The following is a 19,842-nucleotide window of genomic DNA, read 5'->3' on the forward strand; positions in this document are numbered from 1 at the left end:
TTTTGCATTTTTTAGGCCACTGTCTTCTACATTAATTTTAACCATAAAATGTTGTAAACAGATGTCAAAATAAAAATTAAAATAATTGCAATTTGTTTTGGAAGCATTTCTACCAATTCAGTTATTTTTTTTACGCTGCTTTCAGGTCCCATAAGGAAGAACTGACAAAAAAAAAAAAAAACACTAAACTACAAAACAATTGTGTGCAGAGAATGCCTAACGTCCACTTTGACATTGGAAGAAAGCTCATTTTATTTCTTGTAGGTTTGGAAATGGGGGATAACGTTCTGATCACTTCTGGGTCTGACGATTGAGACCCCCACCAATCCTGAGAATGCCCCTCCTCTCCATTCATTCACCAGATGTATTAGTAAATTATATAAAGAAATACATTTAAGCAGAACTTCAGTGTCTCAGCCTAATTTCTAAGTTTTGTTAACTCTTTATTGGAAAAAATTACTGAGAAATTCTACTATTGTTCTTTGACAATTTCAATTTTACGCTTTTCATCTGCTGCACAAATTAAAGCGCTGACTTCATTGTATCGGACAACACAATTATGGGTTTATTTATCTTTTATTGCCATTGTAGAATATTTAAAATAAAAATGATTGTTTTTGTGGCATATTTTGAGAGCCATAAGTGTAACATTTTTCTGTCAATGGAGCCGTACGAGGGATTTCTTTTTGTGGCGAGATGTCGTTTTCATTGGTCCCATTTTACATTATTTGTAACATTCTAATTTTTCATTTCACTTTATGTGAGAAGGTACGAATACATTGTAATTCGGATGTGTTTTTTGTATTTTTGCAGAGTATGGGATAAGTAGTATAGTTTTATTGTATTGTCGTTATGGACACGGAGATACCAGTTGTGTTATATTTTGGCAATATTTTTTTTTATTCACAAAAATAACACTTTCTTTTTTTAACCCTTTAGTGACAGACAGTTTTTGCCTTCATGACCAGGCCAAATTTTAGAAATCTGACCACTGTCACTTTATGTGGTTATAACTCTGGAACGTTTCAACGGATCCCACCGATTCTGAGATTGGTTTTTTTTCCGTTACATATTATACTTTGTGATAGTGGTAATATTTGTTCGATATGACTTGCGTTTATTTGTGAAAATATCACAATTTTGGAGTAAATTTTGTAAAAAAAAATAAAAAATTTTCAAACTTTTAATCTTTATATCCTTAGACCAGTTAGTCATGTTGTACAATATTAATAAATGACAATTCCCATATATATATTGAAATCTGCATCATTTTTCAAACACTTTAGTTTGTTAGAATGTTAGAGGGGTTTAAAATTTAGCAGCGATTTCTAATTTTTTCAACAAATTTACAAAACCTGTTTCTTTAGGGACCTATTCAGATTTCAATGGACTTTGAGGGGACTATATATTGTAAACTCCCCCAAAAGAATATCATTTTAAAAACCGCACCCCTCAAACACTTCAAAACTGCTGTCAGGAAATGGTTTAACCCTTGAGGTGCTACACAGGAATTAATGCAAAGTCGAATGAAGAAAAAAATACAATTTTACCTCTGAAATTTTATTTTAGCCCTAATTGTTTTACTTTTGTAAGCAGTAACACCAAAAAGTGCACCCCACAGTTTGTTAGCAACTTTCTTACAAGCGTAGCGATACCCCACATGTCTCCAGAAGTCTCTGTTTAGACAAAAAGCAGGGCTTGGAACGGAAGGAGATTATTTGAATTTTAGAACACAAATTTGACTGAAACAGTTGGCGGGTGTCATGTTGCTGTTGCCTCTACAGTGCCAAAACAGCAGAAAATCCCCCACAAGTGACCCCATTTTGAAAACAACACCCTTCAAGGATTATATCCAGGGGTTTAAACAGTAGTTTGATAACATTAGGCTGCCATATTGAATATGTCGCGATCATTTTTTTTTTTGCTTTTGAAAAAACCTTAAGCCTAACCACCAACCTTAACCTCAACCTTGACCCCAACCCTAACACGACAAGTCTAACCTCAACCCAAACCCTAACTCCAACCCTTACCCCAACCTTAACCCTAACCCCAGCCCCAACCTCAACCCTAACTCCAACCTTACCCCAACCACAAGCCTAACCCCAACCACAAGCCTAACCCCAGCCCTATCCCTATTGCAACCATATTCTACAACCCTGTCCTCTAACCCTAACGGCAAAAAATTAAATAAATAAAAATAATAAAACAACAAAATGTAATCTGACTAAGGGAATGACACAGAGGGGAATTATCAAGAGGGTGAACAGCAAGCACAGCCCAAGTGCTGACCTATTTATCAATTATTGAGCTTCTGATCAATATGATAGACTGATAAAATTTCAAGAACCAAAAGTAAACATCTTTGCAGTTACTGGCTGGCAGGTCACAGCGGGCACACTGCGCATGCACACGCCATTTTGCTTCATGAAGAGGAGGCGGAGGAAAGCCAAAAGATGGTGGTTACGGCACTAAGGTACTGTGGAGGGCTTGGGAGTCACAATTTCTCTCTCCTCTAATATGTTCTATCATGTCAAAGGAGAGAGAAATGAGAAACTACTTTCACACTGGATCTCACTTTTTATACACGATCACCGTTATTCATTGAAGAACAGCGATCACGTGATGGAGAACAGGAAAAACTGTCCCTGATCGTGTTCTCTAGGGTCTCAGCTACCTTGGGTAGCTAAGCCCCAGAGATTTTCCGACTCTAGGGGGAACTATTACTTTATTCCTGATCGCAGTTTCAAAACGGCGATGAGGGAATAATGCCCCTCAACAGTTGCTGTTTTCATGCATATCAGCGGTCGTTAAGGCATTGTAAAAAAATAAAATGTAAAAAAAATTTTGATCGGTCACACATGAGGACTTGAACAAGCATTCCTTTAATCGCATACTTCATTATCTGGCTGTCAGTGTTACATTGACAGGTAGCCTAATAGATCATGCCTCTGCCTTGGATCCATTAGGATGTGATCCATGGCAGAACTACGGGGGCAAGGCACGTTGATGTGGCTCGAAAAAGAAAAATAAAGTAATCTATACCATACAAAGAACAGTGCAAGAATAAAACCGTAATAAATATCCAAATGTATAAGAAGAGAGGAACGCACTCACCGGGCAGGTAAAATCCAATCCTTTATTGAAGCATGGATAAACTTAGCAGAGAGGGGAGTGGAGGGTGACGGACGACGGCCGTTTCACGCTGACGAGCGCTTCTACGGGTCCTTGAACCCGTAGAAGTGCTCGTCAGCGTGAAACGGCCGTCGTCCGTCACCCTCCACTCCCCTCCCTGCTAAGTTTATCCATGCTTCAATAAAGGATTGGATTTTACCTGCCCGGTGAGTGCGTTCCTCTCTTCTTATACATTTGGATATTTATTGTCTTGTTTTCCTTGGATACTGCACCACTGGAGCTGCCGTGTGGGACTCTCAGCATTATTTTTGGTTGTTATGCTAGGTGGTTAGCTTGGCTGCAGCTGTGCGGAGGTGATCTCTTTTTTCTTTTTCTCTGGATATATTGAAAACCGTAATAAAGTGTACTTGTTACCTGGCACCGCTGATCATGCGCCCCCCTCAAAAAAAAAAGCTAAAAAAATCATCCAGCAAAAAAAAAAAAATATATATCATATATTCCCTTTTAGATTTTCAGAGGCTGCAAAGCTTGGCATAGTTCATCAGGTGAGTGGATTTTATTTACCTCCATGGCTGCGTTAACCGCCGTGTCTGAACCAATACTGAAATCTGTTCCCGGTACATTGTTGCTGATAGTAGCAGGGATAACACACATGATGATGCAAAGCTCTTCATATTGCTCACGTGCCTCAACAAGCTGTAACACTCCTTCATACGCCTAAAACACAATGAAAAGAAAAGTTCTCAATGAAAAATAAACTTGGGTTAACATCTTGTTAAATTAATCCGATCAGCCTCTTTGAGGAAGAAAGTTACAGACCGGACTGTGAATATGGATCTGGTGCCACATATCAGGTTGGAACATAATTATATCTCTTAATTACCTTTGTATAGGGCTTACAGAATAATTTTAAATATATGAAGATGATACTAAACACTAGTAATTGCCAAAGAGGAAGACAAAAAATGAAAAAAAATATGTAATATTGTTCAAGGCATGAGCAAATAAATGGCAAGTAAAGTAATGTGCTTGAGCCGAGAAAACATGATATTGTGTATTACTGTGACATTGATAGAGGGGATATTCATGGGTAGTAAACTTAAAGGGGTATTCTCAAGTTGCTGCTAAAGCAGTTAAGGTACCGTCACACTCAGCGACGCTGCGGCGATATAGACAACGAGCCGACCTAAACTAGATCGCTGGAGCGTCGCTGTTTAGGTCGCTGTAGAGACGTCAAACACAGCAACTCCACAACGATGCAGGAGCGATCCTGTGACGTAACGGCGACTCACTTATCGTTCTCACTGGTTGTTAGCTCCATGTCAAACAGCCGGAGTGTACCGACTGGCTAGAAGGAGATGCTGCGACGCCCCCTATGCTCGTTGCTGGCGTCGTTGCTTTTGATGTCAAACATGACGATACACGCCGACCTGGCGACTAAATAAAGTTCTGGACTTCTAGCTCCGACCAACGATGGCACAGCGGGATCCAGATCGCTGCTGCGTGTCAAACACAATGAGATCGCTATCCAGGACGCTGCAACGTCACGGATTGTTGTCGTTCTCTTTGCAAAGTTGCTGAGTGTGACTGTACCTTTAAGAGCAATGCAATCTCATTACAGCCTCCTGACTTCCTGGCAGTATGGGCTCTCCTCATGGAGCTCTGGTGAATAGAACTGTAGTATTAGTGGAGTCATAAAGCTCAACACAAGCTCGGCCACCAGTGGTTTGTTCTGAGTCTACACTGTTAACCCTGTTATCTACAGAGATAACCGGGCATTTGAACAAGTTCACAACTCAATATAGCAAAAGCAAGGATTCTAGAAGACCTGCTGTGAAAGCTGCCAGGCTGGAGATTAAGGCCATGTGCACACGTTCAGTATTTTTCGTGTTTTTTTCGCTATAAAAACGAGATAAAAACGCGAAAAAAAACACGAAAAAACGCTTACATATGCCTCCCATTATTTTCAGTGTATTCCGCATATTTTGTGCACATGCTGCATTTTTTTCCGCGAAAAAATCGCATCGCGGAAAAAAAAGCAACATGGTTCATTAAATTTGCGGAATTGCGGGGTTCCGCACACCTAGGAGTGCATTGATCTGCTTACTTCCCGCACGGGGCTGTGCACACCATGCGGGAAGTAAGCAGATTATGTGCGGTTGGTACCCAGGGTGGAGGAGAGGAGACTCTCCTCCACGGACTGGGCACCATATAATTGGTCAAAAAAAAAGAATTAAAATAAAAAATAGTGATATACTCACCTTCGATGGCCCCCGGAGTGTTCCCGCCTCTCACCGCTGCATGCTGCCGCTTCGGTTCCTATAGATGGTGTGGTGAAGGACCTGCGATGACGTCGCTGTCTTGTGATTGGTCGCGAGACCGGTCATGTGACCGCTCACGTGACCGCGACGTCATCGAAGGTCCTGAACCACACCATCTATAGGAACGGACGCCGCTGAGGATATCGGCTGTCTGCAGAGGGTGAGTATAACCATTTTTTTATTTTTTTTATTATTTTTAAACATTCTATCTTTTACTATAGATGCTGCATAAGCAGCATCTATAGTAAAAAGTTGGTCACACTTGTCAAACACTATGTTTGACAAGTGTGACCAACCTGTCAGTCAGTTTTCCAAGCGATGCTACAGATCGCTTGGAAAACTTTAGCATTCTGCAAGCTAATTACGCTTGCAAAATGCTAAAAAAAAACGCGAAAAAAAATTTGCGGATTTCTTCAGGAAATTTCTGCAAGAAATCCTGACGTGTGCACATACCCTTATAACTGCATCTCTTCAGGAGATAAAATCTCTCACAGCAGGAGAATGACACCAAGACAGAAAAAGCAAGTCAATTGCAAACTTGCTTATTTTCATGCTGTCTAATTAAAACAATCTAAAAACTTGAGAACACTTCTTTATATCAGGTAAAAAGTGACTAGTTTTGCTTCTTGCCTATTCCCAATGGTCTTCTAGGATTGGGTTTTTTTCTTTCTAAATCCATCATATGGTTCCAGAGATATGGGCCTTTTTATTTAGACCCTCAATATACTAGGTTTTATGGTCTTTACCAAGACTTTGAAGGTGCTATTTTGTGGCAGCTCTTCCATCTCTCTTGTTCCTTCCTTTTCTCTATATAGGTAACCTGTAGTTACCAATTTTGCAAAGAAAATGCATGAAACTAGGTATCCATCTTTATACTATAGCTGGCTTGGCAAGTCTAGAAGAGGGGTAGGCAGTCTTATACCTGCTATAATTCAGCTGCAGCACTATGATCTGTGCCTAGGAGCCAGCGCTGTGCATAGCACGCCTGGGCCTGAAGACACTAGGTTGGAAACATCTCCAGAATGAAGAGCCGCTGGCTGAATTGACACCCGTGTATTAGCACATTGAGGTGTATGTGCGGGGATGCCGCTCTTCCATGACTCACAGGTGCTCTGTCTAACACAATAATAAGCCAGACACCGTATTTCTATCAAACTCTTTGAATAGTGGTACCATGGCATTGGATGACAAGGTTTCTATAAAAGCATTGCTATAGGATAAATGTCTCCTAACACTTCTCTGGACATGAATCACTTCATTATCACCGGAATGTCATTAATCATGGGGGCAGGTTAGTAATGATGTGGTGTACTGGATAAAAGACCCCTTTGCGGGGTGAAACATTGGTATCTATGCACAGTGCCAATAAAGTCATGACATTGGACGATGACCAAGCATGGTTTACTGGGATGACCAACATGGCAGAAGCCATCGTCACCAGTGCGGTCCTGTCTGTATAAATACAAACTGGGAGCAGATTACACCGGCGTACATTCATTCTCTTATTTTCTAGGGAAAGGAAATGTACCTCAAATCCTCCAACAGCCAAAAGAGCATGGATATTATACTTTCTTATGTTCTCCACAATCTTCTGCATACACGATTTTGGAATGGTTCTTAAAAAGTAAAGAACAAAGATAACAAAAAATTACCTGAAGCCCATTTAAATTGTATCCCATCCATGAGCATAAAAGATAGCTCTCCGCTCAGTGACAGATCTCTTAAGGCTATGTGCACACGTGTTCTTGAGGTCAGCGGATTTTTCCGCAGCGGATTTTAGAAATCCGCAGGTAAAAGGCACTGCGTTTTACCTGCGGATTTTATGCAGATTTTGTGCAGATTCCACCTGCGGTTTTACACCTGCAGATTCCTATAGAGAAGCAGGTGTAAACCGCTGCGTAATCCGCACAAAGAATTGACGTGCTGCGGAATGTAACCCGCAGCGTTTCCGCGTGTTTTTTTCCGCAGCATGGGCACAGCGGTTTCTGTTTTCCATAGGTTTACATGCTACTGTAAACTCATGGAAAACTGCTGCGGATCCGCAGCAAAATCTGCAACGTGTGCACATAGCCTTAGGACACGCTGGGATAGAAGTATGAAACCTGTAGGACTTTCCAATACGGGACCAGATTTTTGCAATTTAAGCTATTTTTACTCACTGTAGTGAACGAAGTCTCGCCAAGGCTCAGCATATATGACTGCAGCACACAGCTATGGCTCACACTGACCACCAGGTGGCATCATACTGTGTAAGAATATGTCAGAACTTCACAAGATTAGTATTATTTAACCATTTCTATCACCCACACAGTGGAGTGATAGGGGTTGGATCACCAATGAGACTTGTGCAGCATTACAACCAGAAAATGACTGGATTACATAACCTGTAGACCAGAGGTGTCAAACTGCATTCCTCGAGGGCCGCCAACAGGTCATGTTTTCAGGATTTCCTTAGCATTCCACAAGGTGCTGGAATCATTCTGTGCAGGTCATTAAGTTATCACCTGTACAATACAAGGAAATCCTGAAAACATGACCTGTTGGCGGCCCTCGAGGAATGCAGTTTGACACCTCTGCTGTAGACATTATACAGTTGCCCCAATTTCCAAACACAAACATGAATGAATCTTGACAGTTAGGATGGGTTCACACAATGCAGTTTGGTATTGCAAAAATATTGTTAGTAAAACCATAATAAAATGGGAACAATTGTGCTTTTGCAATGGTCTAGCGTTAAATCAAGCAGAATACAATGTTGCTTGGAGGCAGAATTACTTTTGAGGTTTTAAAAATTCTGTTTCCCTCATTACTCTACAGAGGATGCTTACCGGCGATGTGTCCTCCTCAGGGGTACCAGGTGGGCTGCTTTATGACCGCTGCATTAGAGCACAGCTATGGTCAGCAGCGCCACTTCTCTTCTACCTGTTAGGTGTGAGTCATGGAGAATTGATACACAAGGCCAAAGATGGCTGTGTGCAGCTGCTGAATCCCAGCATAATGCAGGTGAATGGGGGCTGCACTGTGACCCCTGGGGAACCAGTGAGATTGTGACTTGCTTGTCACAATGCTGTGGCTCCATTCACTTGCATTATGCTGCCATGTAGTAGCGGCTCAGTGAGTTTTGGCCGTATGATCTGTGTTGCGGCATAAAGCCCCAGCCTTATACTTTGCCGTAAGGGCAGCACTGCCAGTATGGCACCGTCGCTCAGCACGTACACCCTTAGTGGAGCAGCCGAGGTCACAGTGGAGCTGGAGAGATTAGTCTGCACGCCGTCCGCCATGCCTCTTCTGCAGGGGACAGCGCTGGGGAGCTTCCATCTCCAAGTCGGAGGCCAGAAGTTCCTTGGACAGGATGGCGCCTGCCTATGGTCTACAACAGCAGCAGGCACCCACCCCGAGCCAGCCAGGGACCCCGAACACAAGAGTGTAGACATGCATATACTATGCAGGCAAATCAGCTTTATTTCACCACTGAACATAGCTCTACATTTAGCTCACAAGCCTACCAGTCACAGCTACAGCAACCAATGGTGGGTTGTGTTGTTGTTTTTTATGTCTGCATACTTAAATGTAAACTGGAGATTGTAAGTCATCCTACGTACACCTCCCGATGGATCGCACGTGTTTCTGTATTTGAGTCTTGATTTTCATTGTATTTGGGAAGATGGGAAAAGTTTTCTATTGGGATCAATGAAAAATGATGTGATTTATCCAAAAATGGAAAAAAAGCCAACACCAAATGTAGAATATATGCTCAGCTACACACTGACTGTGTTTGACATTGTAGTAGTTATCGGCCATAGGTAATAAAAGCAAATTAGTTTATGATCTAAGCCTCCACATCAGCACATACCTTTTTGTTCCCAGCATAGAGCCACCACGGCCCAGCCATCCGGCCACATCATGCCAACCTACTTCATTAATCTAAAAAAATACAAAATAAAAAACCACAGAAAAAATTATTATCTGTGTACAAGTGTGTGAAATTAACCCCATTCCTGGCGAGACATTTTTGTGCTCCTTTTTTCCCCCCACATAAGGTTTAAATAATTTTATTTTAGATATTCCAGCAATTTTTGCATATTATTTTTGTAATACATGGGGCCTTATTTTTATGTGATAAAATAAAGGAAATACGTGTCTGTTTTTCACATATTTCTTCCTTTCATGATCACAAAGGACCTCTAAAGTACATTTGAAATTGTGCTCCCATTTCAGTAACAATTCCTTTAATATACATTACACTTTTCTCAATAGTGGTGATGCAGGTAAAAGCAGAAAAATTCACTACACACAATGGCATGATGGAAATTGTCCAACGTGATCAGTGATCCACAATTTGCAGATGACATTACAACGGAAAATGTGACAATGAATACAGTGTGACTCAATGTGACTGGTAGCTGAGGAGGTTGCGGGTATAGGTGGCACTAGCAGCGCTGTGGCAGGCGTGGGGCTAGTAACAGTAATTCACCTCTCTGGGCGTAGAGAGAGGAGAATATTAATTTCTCTTAAGTAGCGGCACATGTGACCGCCCGGCAGCTGCAGGAAGGCTCTGGCTGACACTGCACGCTTCTGAAGAACAATGAATACTCACTGCTGTCTGTGCAAACAGTCCCGGCGCGCAGAGCATTGAGTATTCCGGCAGCCGCCCTTCTGCTTGCAAGCAGCACATGACATCCCTGCCATGCGCCGATTACTAGCATAAAACAGCTGCTGTCATGGGAACAAGATGCTGCGAGGGAGCACCAGGAAGGTAAGTTTATTGTTTGTTTGGGTTTTTTTTTACATTTTCTGATGGGGCCATGCATACCAGGATGGGGGTCAATCATACCAAGGCGCTATTAAAGAGAAATGAATATTCAATGCCCTCCATGCTCATGAGCGTGGAATGCAGTGAATATTCATTTCTCTTTAGCAGCAGGCACAAGAGTTAGATGCAGCAGCTGGCTCCTGCCTCTGTGACCCGCCGATGCCGCTCCCCCACCTCCCCACCACAGCCGGAACATCCAGACTATAAGACGCACCCCCCATTTTTCCTCCACATTTTTGGAGGAAAAAAAGTGTGTCTTATAGTCCGAAAAATGCAGTACAAAGCACCATTATTTTGAAGAACTTTACAGACATCATCATTGCTGACCCCTTTGGGGTCTCAATCTAGATTCCCTATCAGTATGTCTTGGAGCGTGGGAGGAAACCGGAGACCCACACAAACATATAAACTACATGCAGATGTTGTACTGGGGGGTGAAATTTGAACCCAGTGCTGCATAGCAACAGCTAGCCACTTGAGCTATCATTTTGCCCCACAAACAAAAGATTTTTGGGGGGCATTTCAACAATTCCCTTTTTTAAAAAAAAATCTGATCTCCTCCGTTACTGTGGCTGGTATATAGCTTGAGGTACAGGAAAAAAAATTCAGCGATCACTGGGTCCAGAGGGGGAGTGTAATAAGCCGTCTCTGCCTTCTATATAGGCTCACCACCCCTGTAGCTGAATGATGTCCTGTGTCTACTCTCCTATGCATTCACTGCAGAGGAGAACACAGACCGCCTGGACATTTATATTTATGGGAAGTTCAGAAGAAGATCAACCACAAATAGCTTTCCCTATAATCTACACCAAAAAACAGGCTCTGCACATGATATGAACACTACAGTACATTACCTGGCCGTTTGACAGCCCTTCAAATCCATCATTGACAGTGTAGATCTTATGACCCTCAGAAATGCCAATTCTCACAGCAGATCGGACAGCGGCGTTCATTCCAGCAGCTGGAGCGCCCACATTCAGAATTGCAATGCTGAAGTTGCTCTAATGTCAAGAAAAGATTGTGTCAAAACGTACTAGAACATTACAATTAACCAGTTAGTGCCACAATCTCAGCGTCAATAGATTAGAATCGCCTGAAAAGGAGCCACTAGTTACGCCATTTCCATCATCAGTGTAGGGTCCTTGACCAGGAACGCCCTGCAAATTACAAACTCCTTATCTCTAAATTCTTGCACCGCTCGGTCTACTTCCATCTAATCCGCTAAATACCAGATAACGCTTCTTGACCCCTTACAATTTAGTACGGCAAGTTTCTGTAGTGTAAAGAGCCTAGGTTTCTAAATCTCCTAACCACTAAATGTAATGGTCACTTCTCCCTACTAGTTCTCCAGGATCTATCTGCAGCATTGACACTGCGGATCACCAGCTCCTTCCTCTTCACTATACTCCGCTGTCTCGGCCTCAACAACACTGCTCTCTCTTGGTTCTTCTACTTCTCTGACCAGTCTTTGGGTGTCATTTGTTGGTTCTTCAGCCTCTCTTCCCCTTGGGGATATGTTTATTTTGCAAATTTTCAGCTGTGTTTCACAGTACCAGTAAAGTCTATGAGATTTCAGAAATCTCATGCACACACCTTGTTTTGTTTTTTTTCCTGACTTTTGTTAACCCCTTAGTGACAGAGCCAATTTAGTACTTAATGACCAAGCCAATTTTTACAATTCTGACCATTGTCACTTTAAAAGGCTATAAACGCTTCAATGGATCCCACTGATTCTAAGACTGTTTTCTCGTGAAATAATATACTTTATGTTAGTGGTAAAATTTCTTTGATATGACTTGCGTTTATTTCTGAAAAAAACAGAAATTTGGCAAAAATTTAGAAAATTTTGCAATTTTCAAACTTTTAATTTTTGTAAGCTTAAATCAGAGAGTGGTGTCACACAAAATAGTTAATAACTAACATTTACCACATGTCTATTTTATATCAGCACAATTTTGGAAACCATGTTTTGTTAAGTTATAAGGGTTAAAAGTTGACCAGCGATTTCTCATTTTCACAACAAAATTTACAAAACCATTTTTTTAGGGACCATCTCACATTTGAAGTGAGTTTGGGGGGTCAATATGACAGAAAATATCCAAAAGTGACACCATTCTAAAAACTGCACCCCTCAAGGTGCTCAAAACCACATTCAGGAAGTTTATTAACTCTTCAGGTGCTAAAGCAACGTGGAAGGAAAAAATAGCGATTTTTGTGTACTCACCGTAAAATCCTTTTCTCCGAGCCACTCATTGGGAGACACAGAACCATGGGTGTTATGCTGCTGTCGCTAGGAGGCTGACACTAAGTTGAGACAAAAAAAGTTAGCTCCTCCCCTGCAGTATACACCCTCATGCTGGCTTCCAGAGACCCAGTTCAGTTTAAAAGCAGTAGGAGATCAGTAACAACATATTACATAATATTAGAGTATAACATGTCAGAGTAAGTCAAGAACCAAAAAAAGAATCGAGCCATAAGGCTAACAGGGTGGGTGCTGTGTCCCCCAATGAGTGGCTCGCAGAAAAGGATTTTACGGTGAGTACACAAAAATCCCTATTTCTCCTTCGCCACATTGGGGGACACAGAACCATGGGACGTCCCAAAGCAGTCCCTGGGTGGGGAACAATACAACCAAATAACTCTGTGTACCAACTGACAATAAATGCGCAACGGCCGCCTGCAGAATACATCTGCCAAGGGCCGCATCCGCAGAAGATGGAGTGTGGACATTGTAGTGCTTCGTGAAAGTATGCAGGCTGGACCATGTTGCAGCCTTGCAAACCTGCTCTGCCGACGCCTGGTGCCGAATGGCCCAGGAAGCACCCACCGACCACGTTGAGTGTGCCCTAATCCCCACCGGGATAGGTCTGCCCCTGACCCGATAAGATTCTTGAATAGCTGATCGGATCCATCTGGCTATCGTGGCTTTAGAAGCGGCTAAACCCTTTCTGTGACCCTCCGGGAGCACAAAGAGAGAGTCCGATTTGCGGAAGGGGGCAGTCCTAGAAATGCACCTCCTGAGGGCCCTTACCATGATGTCCAAGGTGTGAAGGGCCTTTTCAACCCTATGTCTTGGCTGTGGGCCGAAGGAGGGAAGAACGATATCTTCATTAAGGTGAAAGGATGAAACCACCTTGGGAAGAAAGGACAGAGATGGACGTAGGACTACTTTGTCCTGGTGGAAGGAAAGGAAGGGCGCCCGGCAGGACAGTGCGGCCAACTCTGAGACTCGCCTGATAGAGGTTACTGCCACAAGGAAGGCGACCTTCCAGGAGAGAACAACCAGCGAGACATCCTGCAGAGGTTCAAAAGGGGACTCCTGAAGAACACTCAGGAACAAATTGAGATCCCAAGTCTCTAAAGGCATTCTATAGGGGGGTAACTATGTGGGAGACCCTGAACAAAAGTCCAGACTTGCAAGTCAGCAGCAATCTTACGTTGAAACAACACGGATAATGCCGAGATCTGACCCTTGAGGGAACTGAGCGCCAGACCGGAATCTAAGCCGGACTGGAGAAATTCCAGAATGGAGGGAATTGAAAAAACACGAGGACGACGTCCACGGAGCCTGCACCATGAGAAGGCGGCTTTCCAGGTACGGTGATAGATGCGAGCGGAAGACGTCTTGCGAGTGCTTACCCGCTTATCATGGTGGCAAGAGACAAGCGGTGGATGCCACGTCGGAGAGCACTGCAGCTCCAGGAATCTTCCTATTTGCTCATAGCAGGTTTGCCTACAACAACCACGCTGAACTAATTTTGATATATGATCGTGCAGAGATTATAATTCCCGTTACCAGCTCTTATTTAATAACCTCCTGTAACTGATGAAGGTCACAATTGACCGAAACGTTTTCCTGTATTTACTACAATAAATTTTTCCTGCTGCATCTTACCTAAAGTTGAGTGCTAGGTCTCTTACTATTTATCATGGTGCCAATGACTTGCTGGGAGAAACTAGCTTGAGTTAGGATCCAGGTTTCAACAGCTAAGCCGTTAAACGTAGGGCCCTTGAGCTTTGGTGGTAGATCGGCCCTTGGCGAAGCAGATCTGGGCGGTCTGGTAACCGCCAGGGAACGTCTGATACGAGTTGAATGAGCTACGCGTACCATGCGCGATGTGGCCAATCCGGGGCGACTAGGATCAAAAGAACCCCCTCCATCTTGATTTTCCGGATTACCTTCGGTAGTAAAGGAAGCGGAGGAAACATGTACGGGAAGTGGAACCAATGCCATGGGGATATCAGTGCGTCCACCCCGATGGCCTGGGGATCCCAAGAACGTACTATGAAGTTGTGATCTTTTGCGTTCAATCTGGATGCCATCAGATCCACGTCCGGACTCCCCCAGCGAAGGCAAATCTGCTGGAAGACCTCCGGGTGGAGTTCCCACTCCCCCCAGGTGAGACCCTGACGGCTGAGAAAGTCCGCCGCCCAGTTCTCGACGCCTGGAATGCGCACCGCAGAAATCGTGGAGCGGTTGTTCTCGGCCCAATGGAGAATGTGGGAGACCTCGCGCATCGCCGCCCTGCTGCGGGTCCCCCCCTAATGATTTATGTACGCCACAGCTGTGACGTTGTCTGATTGAATTCGAATTGGGTGACCCGGGAGGAGGAAGTGGAAACGTCTCAGGGCAAATCTGATCGCTCGAATCTCCAAGATGTTTATCGGAAGTCTCGACTCCAGAATTGTCCAACGCCCCTGGGCAGTGTGGTGGCGAAATACCGTTCCCCAACCGAGGAGGCTGGCGTTGGTAGTCACCACCAGCCAAGTGAGTTGGGAGAATGGAATCATCCCTCAGCCAGGGTAGGTCCTAAGTCCACCATTTGAGCGCTTGCCTGATCCGCAGGGACAGAGGACATGGCCGATCGAGGAATAAGGAACTCCTGTCCCAGTTGTCCAGCAGAGCCTGTTGTAAGGGGCGTAGATGCAGTTGGGCGAAGGGAACCGCTTCCATTGCGTCCACCATTTTTCCCAGGATCCTCATGGCAAATCGAATGGAATGAGGAAAGGGACGAAAAACCATCCGGGTTCCCTGCTGAAGCGCTTGGGCCTTGGACCGAGAAAGCAGTACCAGCCCCTTGGATGTGTCCGGGATCATGCCTAGGAAGGAGATCCATCGGGCTGGAATGGGGGAGGACTTGTCTAAGTTGATCAGCCAGCCCAGGCGTGAGAGTATCCAAGGTAATGCGGACGCTTGCTTAGCAAGCCTGATAGACGACCTCCTGATCAAAGGTCCGTCCTAAGTATGGCAATACGACCACTCCTCGAGAGTGAAGAAGGGCCATGCCCGCCGCCACGACCTTTGTGAATACCCTGGGCGCGGTGGGAAGGCCAAAGGGTAAGGCTGAGAATTGAAAATGGTCCTCCTGGATGGCAAAACGCAGGAATCTTTGATGTCTATTGATGCTAGAAACTCTCCTCTCTCCATTGAGGAGATTACTGACCGGAGGGATTCCATCCGGAAGTGCCGGACCTTTACATACTTGTTTAGGAGCTGTAGATCCAAAATAGCTCATGAGAAAGGTAATGAGGCAAGGTAATGAGGCAAGGTGCACCGCCACAATACAGATGATTCTATAAATGATATCTAGTATCATACGGGGTGCAAGCGAGTGATAAAACAACTATGTTAAATGAACAAGGAAACCAGTATCACTCCAATTATGCACACCACGTAGTCACAATAAAGCATAATGTTTAGAAAAAACACAGGATTTTATTGAAACACACTAATAAAACATATTTAAAAACAGACAAAAGACCCCGTCCATGCCAGAAAAAAGGTAAACAGTAAATACAATGATATGTACATTAGAGCAGGGGTTACCGCAGAGCGAGGTGAACTCCAATATGAAGTCCGTGGAGAGGCAGGCAGGCAGGCACAAACAGGCAGGAGAGGGGCCAATGCATGCGGTAACCCCTGCTCTAGTATATTCTGGGTGTTTGTTGGTGGTGTGACTTTTGGGCTTTTTGCCCTCCGTCCACCTCCTGTGCCTTGGGATTTCACCCTTGGGTTAATCTATATTGCATTTATACTAGCGTCCCATGAGCCATATATGCATTGGGTACCGTTCAGGTGGCTACTTGCCCCATGCTGGTTAGCTTGGTGTTTCTCCATAATTACTATTTATGATTTCCACTTCATCCTTTATATGCAGGCAGGGGTATAATACTTTGTATGTACATATCATTGTATTTACTGTTTACCTTTTTTCTGGCATGGACGGGGTCTTTTGTCTGTTTTTAAATATGTTTTATTAGTGTGTTTCAATAAAATCCTGTGTTTTTCTAAACATTATGCTTTATTGTGACTACGTGGTGTGCATAATTGGAGTGATACTGGTTTCCTTGTTCATTTAACGTAGATCCAAAATAGGGCGCACCGTCCCGTCCTTTTTTGGAACGACGAAGAGGTTTGAGTAAAAACCTCTGAATCTCTCGTGTTTTGGGACCGGAACAATGACCCCGTTTCGGCGGAGAGATTCGATGGCGCGGTGAAGTGCGCGAAACTGAGCTCCTGAACTTGGGAGACGAGAGGGAAAAAACCGTGCCGGAGAGGCAGAGAATTCTATTTTGTAACCAGAAGACACCAGGTCTCTGACCCATTCGTCGTGGATGACGGAAAGCCAGACATGTTGAAAGAGAAGCAGGAGTCCGCCTACTTTGGTGGTGTCGACCGGAAGACTCCCGGAGTCATTGTGAAGGAAATCTGGAGGGCCTGGATCCCCTGGTTCTGGGTTGCCTAGGCTTACCTCGCCAGGACTGATTCGGCCTGTAAGCGGGCCGAGGGTCTCTGTCTGTACGTGGAGATCGTTCTGATCTGGACGAGGCTGTGGAGGAGGACCAGAATGGGCTACTGCGAAAGGGCCGAAAGCGAAAATATTGCTGACGCTGAAAAGCAGTTTTAGGCCTGTGCTGCGGGAGGAATTTGCTTTTCCCTCCTGTAGCATCGGAAATAAGCTGGTCTAATTTTTCTCCAAACAGCCGTCCGCTCTGAAAAGGCAGGGAAATCAGAGACTATTTAGAAGAGGAATCCGCGCGCCACTCTCTAAGCCATAGTGCTCTCCTAATGGTGACGCGTTTGAGGCAGCAATTGCCGCAGTTTGCTGCGTCTAAAGACACGTACATCACAGTCTCCAGCCATAGCGATTTGTTTGGCGAGATCCGCCGCCTCAGACGGAAGAGCCTGGTCCTGAATGGATTTTGCAAGGGCATCTGTCCAGAAAACCATTACTTTTGCAACCCATGCCGCAGCGAAGGAAGGGGATAGAGAGGAACCTGAGGCTTCATACACTGAGCGAGCCAGGGAATCAATCTGGCGTTCTGTGGGATTTTTAATCGACGCCCCATTAGGTACGGATAAAAGCGTTTTAGTAGCAAAACGCGATACCGGAGGATCTACTAGTGGAGGTTCCGTCCAATCTTTGACAAGATGTGCGGAAAAGGGATACTTCGTTTCCAGGGCCTTTTTTTCCCGTAAAGCGCTTATCCGGTCGCTCCCTGTGTCGCCGGACTATATCTAAAAAATCCGGGTGAGAGGCGAACACCCTATGGGATCGCTTGGTTCTTTTAAAAGATACCGTATGATCCGGAGCCGAATTAGGGTCATCATCAATCTTTAGCGCGTGATTGACAGCTTCAATGAGGGAATCCACAGTCGATTGAAACTCCGAAGAATCCAGGTCCAAGGATGACTCAGACTCATACTCAGAGTCATGATCGCTATGAGCCCCTGGAGAGGGTGAGCGAGAAGTGGAGCTACCAGAGGCTGAATGGCGTGGTGAATGCTCAGGAGAGGTAGTGCAGATCCGTTTTTTGGATGTCTGTACCTCCTTCAGGTGAGAGCGGCCCCTGCTGGCCGATGATTCCCCTGTAAGGGAGGGGTCTCTTAACCCAGGTAAACGAGTGCCCCGCTCGCTTTGGCCAACGAAGCCATGGATTGTGACAGTGACACGGCCCACTCGGGGGGGCTAGATACACTGGGGTCGGTAGCGGCGGAGGGCTCCTGGGCACATTGGGCATCACAGGCTGAGCAGAGAGGGGAGCTTTGAGGCCGAGGGAGAGGAGCCTGGCAGGTGGTACACGCAGTGAAAAAGGTGGTATGTACCTTTGTAGCCTTTTTAGCCCTTGACTGCGACATGATGCACCCCAATATAAGTAAAAAATACTGCTAGGGGAAGCGATGTGGGGTAAAGCTGCAGGGAAGCACCTAGTGCAGTCTCCTTACCGAGGTCCTGTGTCCCGCAATCAGATGAGGCGGCGCGCTGAGTAGGGGAGAAGACCGGCTGCTGACATGTGCAGAAAAGGCAGCCGGAGCAGAGCGGTGCTGTGCAGGGAAGATGGCTGCCGAGATTTGGGAGACACTCTCGCATAGAGCGAGAAGTGACAGGTCTGTGGGCGGAGCCACTGGAATGATGCGAGCAGTGGGCGGGGCCTATCGGGATGCGGCCTACACTAGGCCGAAGCCGGGGACTAAATTTATGGCTTCGGCCGGCGCGCACCCGCGGACCGCCGGGAAAGATGCCGCGGAGCCCTGTGGGGACCCTGCCGTTATGGAGCCCTCCTATCACCGCCGAAAAACGACCTCTCCCGGCTGGCACTTACCCCGATATGAAGGGGATGGCAGATGCTGAAGGTCAGAGCTGTGCCCGGGGTAGTCAGGACGGTGCAGGGTTGGGGGAGCCTCCATCCACCATCCCCTTAAAAGGGGGGTGGAGAGAAACCATCCGCCTCCTTCCATCATCCGCTCTTTTCAGTGGTGATGCAGTGGGGGCTGCACGGATGCCACAATGGAGAGTGCCTCTGAGCATCCGAGGGTATAACCTGGTGGGCAGGGCAAAATGTCCGGCAATAGGCCTGGCTGCAGAAGAGGATACGTGGAGGTGACACTCCATGTGCTCATCTGTTAAGGGAGGGGGGAGATCGGTGCCCTTGAAGGGGCCCATCGCCCCTAGAATCAGCTCAGGAAGTGGCATCTCACGTCGCAGGAGAGGATACGGACAGGCGACACTCTCTATGCTCATCTGTTGTTGGTTCGGGGAGATCGGAACCTTGAAAGGTTCCGTCGCTCTCTTCATCCAGGTAAAAAAGTTAAGATAGTAAAAAATAAAAAAATTCTGGTCTGAATAGCAGACCCTGTGTGACTCCTACAGACACTAAGCTTGAACTGGGTCTCTGGAAGTCAGCATGAGGGTGTATACTGCAGGGGAGGAGCTAACTTTTTTTGTCTCAACTTAGTGTCAGCCTCCTAGCGACAGCAGCATAACACCCATGGTTCTGTGTCCCCCAATGTGGCGAAGGAGAAATGAACATTTTACTTTTTTCCCAAATTTTTTTACTTTGGAACCAAACTTTTTTAATTTTTACAAGGGTATCAGGAGCAAGTGGACCACAAAATTTGTTGTACACTTTCTCCTGAGTACGCGGATAACCCATTTGTGGGGGTAAGCCACTGTTTGGGCGAATAGCAGGGCTCAGAAGGGAGGGAGCACAGTTTGACTTTTTGAACGCAAAATTGGCTGGAATCAATTGCGGGTGCCATGTCGTGTTTGGAGACCCCCTGATGTACCTAAACAG

The 19,842-nt window shown here is 45.2% G+C and overlaps 1 protein-coding gene across 3 annotated transcripts in view; it reads right to left on the reverse strand.

Annotated features, from left to right (window-relative positions):
- PFKL (phosphofructokinase, liver type) overlaps positions 1-19,842 on the reverse strand; it is a 122,392-nt gene that overhangs the window by 23,627 nt on the left and 78,923 nt on the right. For all 3 annotated transcript variants that reach the window (XM_077275394.1, XM_077275396.1, XM_077275395.1), the window contains 4 exons: positions 11,121-11,267; positions 9,307-9,377; positions 6,982-7,069; positions 3,697-3,849 (listed from right to left, as the gene is read on the reverse strand). In XM_077275394.1, coding sequence (XP_077131509.1) covers positions 3,697-3,849; positions 6,982-7,069; positions 9,307-9,377; positions 11,121-11,267 — 459 coding nt within the window. The remainder of the gene's footprint in view (positions 1-3,696; positions 3,850-6,981; positions 7,070-9,306; positions 9,378-11,120; positions 11,268-19,842) is intronic.

The sequence above is a fragment of the Ranitomeya variabilis genome, chromosome 7, assembly GCF_051348905.1.
Source record: "Ranitomeya variabilis isolate aRanVar5 chromosome 7, aRanVar5.hap1, whole genome shotgun sequence".
NCBI classification, from domain to species: domain Eukaryota; kingdom Metazoa; phylum Chordata; class Amphibia; order Anura; family Dendrobatidae; genus Ranitomeya; species Ranitomeya variabilis.